The sequence below is a fragment of the Clinocottus analis genome, unplaced genomic scaffold (genome assembly GCF_023055335.1).
Source record: "Clinocottus analis isolate CAN_PGR_092001 unplaced genomic scaffold, fCliAna1.0.p SCAF_212, whole genome shotgun sequence".
Lineage (NCBI taxonomy): Eukaryota > Metazoa > Chordata > Actinopteri > Perciformes > Cottidae > Clinocottus > Clinocottus analis.
The window spans coordinates 898-10,014 of NW_027175946.1; the positions used below are offsets into that span (position 1 = coordinate 898).

Here is a 9,117-nt window from a genome sequence, read left to right on the forward strand (position 1 = left end):
ATATATATATATATATATATATATATATATATATATATAATGTATGTACACATACAGATGTATATATATTTATATTCCCAGCTGAAGGTTTTAACTGTAAAGACCTCAAGTCCTAAACAATCCGGTTCTGATCCTAACATCTGGATCAGTGTAATCCGGGTCACAGCCGTTTGGGATCTGATCTGGAATCAGTTTCACTCTGAGCTCAGATCCTCAAAGTGGGTCAGACTGAGAGGAGGCTGATCCAGGATTACAGCTGACACGCTTCTACAGACACATAACATGACAACAACATGACAACAACAACGACAACATGACCAGTTCCCTTCATGTTTATATGTAACATAAATCAAATCCTTTATTCTGAAAAGTACAATCATGTCCTGTCATCGTCTTCATCTTCGTCATCTTCTTTTTTTTATTAGAGGTTTTCATGTTGCACAAACTTAAAAATATCACATTTTGTTCCATAAAAGCAAAACTTTGAACATTGATTAATTTGGTCTAAAAAACAAAAAGAATGTTTACTATTCTCACTGAAGATAAATGAACAACAACTCACATGTGTACCTTTTATTATAACACCAACATTATTCAAACAGCCCTTGTGGTTGCAGAGAAAGACCCTTTTAGTTTTGGGATAACATTTAGAGGACAGGGCCTAACAATAGATTGTTTTCTACTGGTTAGAAACAGTAAATCTAAATATATTAAAAGTGAAGGGAACTATGGAACATAAAGCAAAGGAGGGAACATGAAGGGAACATGTTTGTTCTGATGGAAACAAAAAAATCAATCATTCACCTTTTTTCACATCTTTTATTAGAACGACGTCTTTACTTTCTTCTTTTTTTAATCTCATAATTTCATGGTGATTTGAAAAGTGATCATAATAAAACAGCAGATACATTATTTATGTATTCAGTGAATTGTTGTTCATCACAATATTGTTGTTCCTCCCACCCTGGCCTCTGATTGGCTACTGTTATCTGTCAATCGCAGTGAGTGTTTCATAGACGTAGTCCTGTCCTCCACCTGAAGGGGGCAACATGACTTGAGGTCAAAGGTCAGCACGTGTCCTTTAATCCGACCAATCGGGCGCTCTCGTCCCACAGCTTGCTGGCCACAAAGTCGTCTCGGCCCTCTGGAGCCGCCTCCTTCTCTGCACAGTCGCTGACGACGACAAGAACAAAACTTGTTTATGGGATTTAGTTCACATTCAGGCTTAGGTGTTATAATGTGGAGTGTGTCATTTTCCTTGTGGGGACCTGCTCCAACGGGTCCCCATAATCAAGGTATACAGAGATATGTGTTCAACAATGTCAAGTTTTAAGATTTGTGTTTTTGAGAAATGTTGAAACGTGTCAGTGTGGTGATGTGTCTCTCACACACACAAAAACACACACGCACACGCACACACACACACACACACACACACACCTACCTGAAGTATCGTCCTGACAGCGCCTCTAGGCCCGGCGTCAGGCTGCAGTACAGCGTGGTCTGGCTGCCCTCAGTGGGGGTCTTCATGAGCAGCAGCGACGGCAGGCTCAGCAGCGCCCCCAGCATGGGGAACCAGCCCTCTACATGGCGGCCCAGCTGAGTCCGGATCACACCCGGGTGGAGACAGAACGCCGACACGCCCGAGCCTGAGGAGACACTGGATCAGGGGGCTACTGGCAGTCCATTATCATAAGTATCTAGGGGCCCCTGAGTGTAGTGGGGGCCCCACCGTATTTCACGGGACCCCTAAATGTGCTGAGGGGGCTCCTAAGTGTTTTGTGGGCCCCTAAGTGTTATAGGGGGTCCTGAGTTTTGTGGGGGCCCCTAAGTGTTGCAAGGTTCCCTGAGTGTTGTGGGGCCCCTGCTGACCTCTGAGTCTCCGGCCAAGCTCCCTGGAGAACAGGACGTTGGCCAGCTTGCTCTGCCGGTAGCTCTCCAAAGAACTGTACGTCTTCCTGCTGGAGAACAAGTCGTCGAAGTCAATTCGACCTGAAGAAACAAGAAAACTCTGAGTCAGAATAACATCAGAAATACTAAAGGTCAAAGGTCAGAGGTCAGATGTCGCACCCCCTTTGTGGGCGATGGACGACACAGTGATTACACGGCTGGGGGCGGAGCTCTTCAGCTTCGGCAGCAGCAGATTGGTCAGCAGGAAGTGACCCAGATGATTGACAGCCAACTGAGTCTCAAAACCGTCTTCTGTCAGCCATCTTGGACACATCATCACCCCTGCAGACAAACAGGTGTGGAGAGAGAGTCAGACAGGTGAGCAGACAGACAGGTGTAGAGAGAGACAGACAGGTGGCTCACCTGCGTTGTTGATGAGGATGTCCAGCCGGTCTTCTCCGTCATTAAAGTCTTTAGCGAACTGTCTGACAGAGTAGGAGGAGCCAAGGTCCAGGTGTCTGATGACCACATTCCCGTTTCCTGTCGACAGCCGGATCTCCTCGGCCGCCTGCTCGGCCCGGCTCAGGTCCCTGCACGCCATCACCACCCGGGCCCCTGCAACGAATCAAACACACCCATTACTACCCGGGCCCCTGCAACGTATCAAACACACCTGACACCACCCAGGCCCCTGCAACGAATCAAACACACCCACCACCACCCGGGCCCCTGCAACGAATCAAACACACCGTCAGTGGTTGCTGTATAGTCACGGTCCCCACACGTCGGTAAAACAGACCTCTGCGTGCCATGTCTCTGCTGGTCTCTTTGCCGATGCCGGTGTTGGCTCCTGTGATCAGAACCGTCTTCCCGTCCAGACGAACCGAGCAGCGACACACTCCACCTGCAATCCACCTCCGCAACACCGTCACACCTGGACACACACACGTATACATGTAGACTTGTACAAGAATAAACACACATTTGTACAGATACATACACATGTATTCTTGTACAGATATATATATCTACACTTGTACAGATAAATACACGTGTACACTTGTAGACTTGAACAAATACAAACTTGTACAAATATATACACATGTATTCTTGTACAGATACATACACATGTACACTTGTATACTGAGTGTGAAGCTGTAGCAGTAAACCAGTAGTTGATGGCTAAAGCCCTTACAGATCAGGGTGAGTCCCAGCACAGCCCCAGTCCTCAGCAGCTGCCCCCCCCAGCCCTCCTCCACCGGCTCCAGGTCCAGGTCCGAGCCGCCGGTGGTCCAGGGAAGCACCAGGAACCCTCCAGGAGCTGCAGCTCTCATCGCTGGTCAGAACAGACTGAGGAGAAGGCGACCGGGGGAGGGGAGATTAGCAGATTAGAGCAGATTATTAACTGCTCTGGGATCAGTTAGAGAACAGGAAGGATCACTGGTCTGGGATCAGTTAGAGAACAGGAAGGATCACTGAAACACATGCCAGCTCTCCAGGAACAACTGACTCCTGTGTTTATCATTTTGGAGTACTGATGGAGTACTATCAGATAGTACTGACAGAGTACTGACTAATGTTGGAGTACTACCTATGTACTTGTTTATCTACCCTACTTCTCTACCTGTCGACCTTCTTACGTATCTATCTACCTGTTTATTTGGCTACCTGTCGCTCATCACCTGCGTCTATTTTAACAGCAGCCATGTTGTTGGTTTATGATGATAGTTGAGGGGCGCGTCTTCAGAGGCCTGCTGGACACTTTTAGAGCTCATGATGCTGAATACATTAGTTTAGTAAACAAGTAACATGAAATGCTCAAGTAGAGTACAAGTTTCTTCAATTAGTACTTAAGTAGAGTGCTTAAGTTAAATACTTTGTTAGATTGACTAATTTAAATAGTTAAATAGTTTAAACTAAATAATACATTTTTGTGTTTTCCGGAACAATTATAATTATTATCTGCAGCTGTTTAGAAACATACATGAGTGTGTTACTTCATCCTTTAAATCACTTTTATATATTTGGAACATTGTTTTTGTTTGTTTTTCAGCTTCTGACGTCACTCTGTAGCTCCGCCCCGCCACCAAAACAACAAAAGTAAAATGGCGTCCCGCCCCGATGCAGTGGTGTTGTTTTTGGCGCCTCTGTCTCTCTGTTGTTTGTGTTGTTGTTGTTCACCGGTTTACCGGGACCCCGCCGGCCCCAGTGGAGCTCTTTGACCCCACCAGCCTAAAAACCCGCAGCTCTCTTCTGCAGCTGGAGGGAATCCACACCGACCAATGAGAGGCCGCGCTGCCTGTTGCGGGAAGTGACGTACAGTCACTGCGGACCAATCCGCGGCTCCGACACCAACAGCAGCCGGCAAACCCGCCCCAGCCTCCTGAATCGGAACGCGCCTGGAGAAGAACCGTGTGAACCCTTCCAGCTCCAGGAGAAGGTAAGACCAGCCTGACCTGGCCTGGCCCGGCCCGGCTCGGCCCGGGTCAACATGCAGGTCCATTCCACTGGTCCGGCAGGTACATTTAGGGAGCGCTCGTTGCGTAACAGCTCGCTGCCGCCGGCGGGCGGTGCAGACAGTTGTTTTCAAACGCACCACGGCTGATGGAGCGTGCGGCAGCGGGTTGTACCGGGTCAACGGCCCGGTTCTGGTCTCCCAGGCACTCGGGTTCAGGTCTCTCTGGTCCAACGAGACTGCTTATTGTTTCTGTACCCGCCCGGGGGGAAAGTTTCCTGCAGCCGGGACACGAACGCTCCTCCTGCGGGGAAACACAAAGCCTGGAGAGGAGGCGGCGCAGCGCCCCCTGCGGCCGCAGCGCGAACTAAACCCACTGCTACCCTGTTGTACATAATACTCATTAAAATATGTCTAATAACACACTGCTGCCATGTCATACATTACATTCATTTAAATATGTCTTATAACACACTGCTACCATGTTATACATTACATTTATTTAAATATGTCTAATAACACACTGCTGCCATGTCATACATTAGATTCATTTAAATATGTCTTATAACACACTGCTACCATGTTATACATTACATTCATTTAAATATGTCTAATAACACACTGCTGCCATGTTGTACATTACATTAATTTAAATAAGTCTAATAACATACTGCTGTATATAGTAGTAGTAGTAGCAGTACAACTAGTATTAGCAGTAGCACTAGTAGCAGCAGTAGCAGCAGCAGTAGTAGTAGCAGCAGCAGCAGCAGCAGTAGTAGCAGTAGTAGCAGCACTAGTAGTAGTAACGTTAGTAGTATTAGTAGTCTATAGGTCAGAGGTCGCCGATTGTGTGTGACTGCCTCTTGTTGTTTCAGTAGCAACATGGAGACGGAGCTGTTCATGGAGTGTGATGAAGAGGAGCTGGAGCCATGGCAACAGGTGGACGACAGCGTGGAGGAAGACGAAGTGGACTTCATGGAGCCACGTGAGACACACATAAATACATACATACACATATACACACACAGACGTAAATGAAAAATAAAGAAATATCTGTTTACTTTTACAAAACTTTATTATTTAAAACATTTCTTTAATTCTTCTGAGTTTGTGTTGTCTTCTTCAGCATTATGTTGTTTAGTGAATGATGGTAATTTAGAGTCAAACACACCATAAAGCAGCTGACTCTTTAGGGGTGGGGCTACAGTTGAGTGACAGGTCTCTACACCACTCCAACTCCTCCTGTCTGTGTCTCTAGTGGAGGATTCACCATCTCCTCTTCCTGCCTCTGAGACTCCGCCGCCTAGAACTCCACTCATCACACCTCAGACAGGTGTGTGTGTGTGTGCGTGTGTGTGTGTGTGTGTGTCTCTCGTTGGGGGCGGTGCTTTCATTCTGCTTCTTCGTCCCTCAGCTCCTCCTCTCGTACAGATCGTCTGCTCCCCTGTGAGGCCTCTTCTTCCTCCTCCTCCAGTCTCCCGCCTCGCCCCGTCCTCCAAACCAGCTGTGGCCCCGCCCCTGGTGGCTCAGACCTCGCCCCTCTTCCTGACGCAGACGGCGGGCGGTACATTCCTCCTCCCGGCGGCCCCCGGGACGCGCCATGCCACGCCCATCCTCCTCACCACACAGGTACACAAAACAAACACACCTCTACGAAGATGCATTACTCTCTCCTCTCGTTCGTCTGTTCTCTCCTCTTATTGGTCTGTTCTGTTCTCTCATTGGTCTGTGGTCACAAATGCTCAAATCTGGAATTAGTTTATATTTATTAAATACATTTTTCACCCTCTTTTAAATATAATGTATATTTTACAGCTATTGATGTTTTCACATACACACACACACAACAGCAGATCAGGTGTTCAGCGTCAGGTACCGCGGTGATCTGCCAGGTAAGAAGTGGGCCAATCAAATGAAGCCAGAGGCGGGCTTTGCTGCTCTACCGCCCACTTCCTGTCTAGATTGGGGGAACGTAAACAACAAACGCTTTCCCGTGTTCAATAATAAATATGGAACATAACGAGCCAGTCCTGTGTGTGATGTCTCTGTGATGTCATGTGATGTCATGTGTCCCTCTGCAGGGTTTCCCGGTGATGAACCGTGGTGCTCCTCTGCTGCTGAACCTGCAGCCGGGTCAGACGGTCCAGCCCCTTACGCTGATACAGTGTAGGACCCCTCCCCTCGAATCAATAACACACATTAACTTGGTTATTGACTTGGTTGTTGATCAGGTTATTTACCTGGTTATTGACTTTGTTATTGATCGGTTATCTTCCTTTACAGCGCCATCGTTGGGTCAGCTGGTTCGACCCAGCGTGGGCGTGTCCCCGGTGCCTCAGGGCCCGGCGGTCCAGACCAGACCAGACCCCGCCCCCTCAAGAGGCTCCGCCTTCACCGCTATGCAGCTGCCCGCCACGCTGACATTCCGCTCTGGCACGCCAGGACCCGGTCCGTCATATCTGAACACATCTGATTGATCGATTGATTGATTCAGGGATATATTGATTATTGATCCTTTTTCTTTTTCCAGTTAACCTTCAGGTGACCCAGGTGGGCGGAGCGAACTCCCTAAAGCTGGAGGCTTCCCCCGCCCTCCCCTCTGGATCGGCCAATGGCGTCACGAGAATTTTTAGCAGTGGTACATGACGTTATTGATTAGTGAAACATTATTATCAGTATTTCCGTTTTCTGCTCCTTTATCTAATAATATATTTATTATTAAGCGTTACTTTTTGAGATTGTTGATGAAAAATATTAGTATAATAATATTGTAAAGGAGCGACAGGAAGTGTTGAGAGTCACCATCAAACTCTCACCTGTAGAACGTTAAGATGCTGTGGTAACACTCACCTGTGTCCTGCAGCTCCTGGCTCCACCCACAGTGTGACCTCACTGCCGACCTCTGACCCCCACCGGGTGGTGATGAGTGTGGAGGAGTTCTACTACGGGACCTTTGAGGGCGACCTGAGTCTGAGGAAGCCGCTGCCACTGGCGATCAAAACCTCCACCTTCTCCTGCCAGATCTGCTCTTACCTGGCCGAGAACAACCTGAGGTGGGACCAACAAGCACCTGAATGCACCTAAAAACATCATGGGCACCTGAGCACCTGAACACACCTGAGCACCTGAACACACCCGAGTACCTGAACACACCTGAGCACCTGAACACACCTGAGCACCTGAACACACCTGAGCACCTGAACACACCTGAGCACCTGAACACACCCGAGTACCTGAACACACCTGAGTACCTGTCCGGATGCAGGTGCAGGTGCAGTGGGCTGTGTGCTTACGGGCGAGACGCTCAGTCCAAGGCGCTGTAACTTCCTGGTGGACGTCAGTCACTTTCTCACTTCCTGCTCACGTTCTCCTCAAGCACTAGTTTTATTGTGTGTGTGTGTGTGTGTGTGTGTGTGTGTGTGTGTGTCTGTGTGTGTGTGTGTGTGTGTGTGTGTGTAGGTTGATGCAGCACATGCTCCACCACTCGGCGCTGGCTGGAGGAGCAGCAGGTGAAGACAGGAAGTGCTGCAGCTTCTGTTACCGACAGTTCTCTTCTCCAGCTCAACTGCAGAGCCACCAGGACCAGGTGCATGGCCCCGCCCCCCTCCAGGACCAGGTGCATGGCCCCGCCCCCTTCCAGGACCAGGTGCATGGCCCCGCCCCCTTCCAGGACCAGGTGCATGGCCCTACCCCCTCCTCCTGTAAGAATCACACCTGGTCACTCACCTGAACATATAATTATCATACTTTAACTGTATAGAGCGCTTTACATAGGACAGAGACAAAAAGAACAACACAAAATGGAAAGACAATGGAGCAAACGAAACAATCAGGAAAATTATGATGAAAAGAAAACTGAAGAAGCTGCAACAGAATGAGCAGGTGCAGGGGAACAGGTGAAGGGTTCTAATTCATCCATGATTTTATATCAGTGAGACAGGATTTGAGAGTGAGACAGATGGTGAGAGTCAGACAGGAGGTGAGAGAGGAGTGGGTGACTGAGGTGATGGTCTTAGAGGAGAGGTCAGCGTAACGACGGATGATTTGGCCAAGGGGAAGGATGAAGAGGAGAGGAAGGATGTAGATGATGAAGAGGAGGGAAAGGATGTAGATGATAAAGATGAGGGGGCCCAACACAGAACCTTAAGGGACACCGTGGGAGACTATGGAAGAGTTACAGTTGTTTATAGCAAGAAATCTGAAAGATATAAGTAATGGTTGTGCCTGGACTGGACATGGGACTTTTTGGTCTTCTCCTGGGACTCACCTGTCTTTACTAGGACTCAGGTCTCAATAGGACCCAAGTCTCATTTAGACTCAGGTCTCACCTGTCTTTATCAGGACTCTACTCACCTGGTCTCACCTGTCTCTGTCTCTCAGGCTTGTGTCGTATTTGTGAGTGGGCATTTGAAAACGAGCCGGCCTTCTTGAACCACATGAAGTCCAACCACAAACCCGGAGAGATGCCCTACGTCTGCCAGGTGAGTTTGACCTCCGACCTCCCTAACCTGTGTGTCCTCGGGCCTCGTTAACTCAGGTGTGACCTGCAGGTGTGCAGCTATCGCTCGTCCTTCTACTCCGACGTCCTGCAGCACTTCTCCAGCTTCCACAGAGACTCTCGCTTCCTGTTGTGTGTGTTCTGCCTGAAGATCACGAGAAACCCCGTTAGCTACCAGCAGCACCTGCTGAGACACCAGGTAACACACACACACACACACACCTGCTGAGAAACCAGGTAACACACACACTCTCTCTCACGGTGTGGCTCTCCT

The 9,117-nt window shown here is 48.6% G+C and overlaps 1 protein-coding gene across 2 annotated transcripts; it reads right to left on the reverse strand.

Annotated features, from left to right (window-relative positions):
• Window positions 1–877: 877 nt before the first annotated feature.
• Window positions 878–4,574, reverse strand: LOC137792762 (retinol dehydrogenase 12-like). 2 transcript variants are annotated; one of them, XM_068588471.1, is made up of 8 exons: window positions 4,487–4,574; window positions 3,086–3,240; window positions 2,690–2,824; window positions 2,314–2,505; window positions 2,071–2,232; window positions 1,873–1,992; window positions 1,445–1,649; window positions 878–1,173 (listed from the first exon to the last, which is right to left on the reverse strand). In XM_068588471.1, exons 2-8 carry the CDS (start codon window positions 3,222–3,224, stop codon window positions 1,068–1,070), a joined length of 1,059 nt encoding a protein of 352 aa, XP_068444572.1. In that variant the 5' UTR covers window positions 3,225–3,240; window positions 4,487–4,574; the 3' UTR covers window positions 878–1,067. The 2 variants fall into 2 exon arrangements, with proteins under 2 accessions (XP_068444572.1, XP_068444573.1); XM_068588472.1 differs by lacking the exon at window positions 4,487–4,574 and having other exon boundaries at window positions 3,086–3,354.
• Between the last annotated feature and the right edge of the window lie 4,543 nt (window positions 4,575–9,117).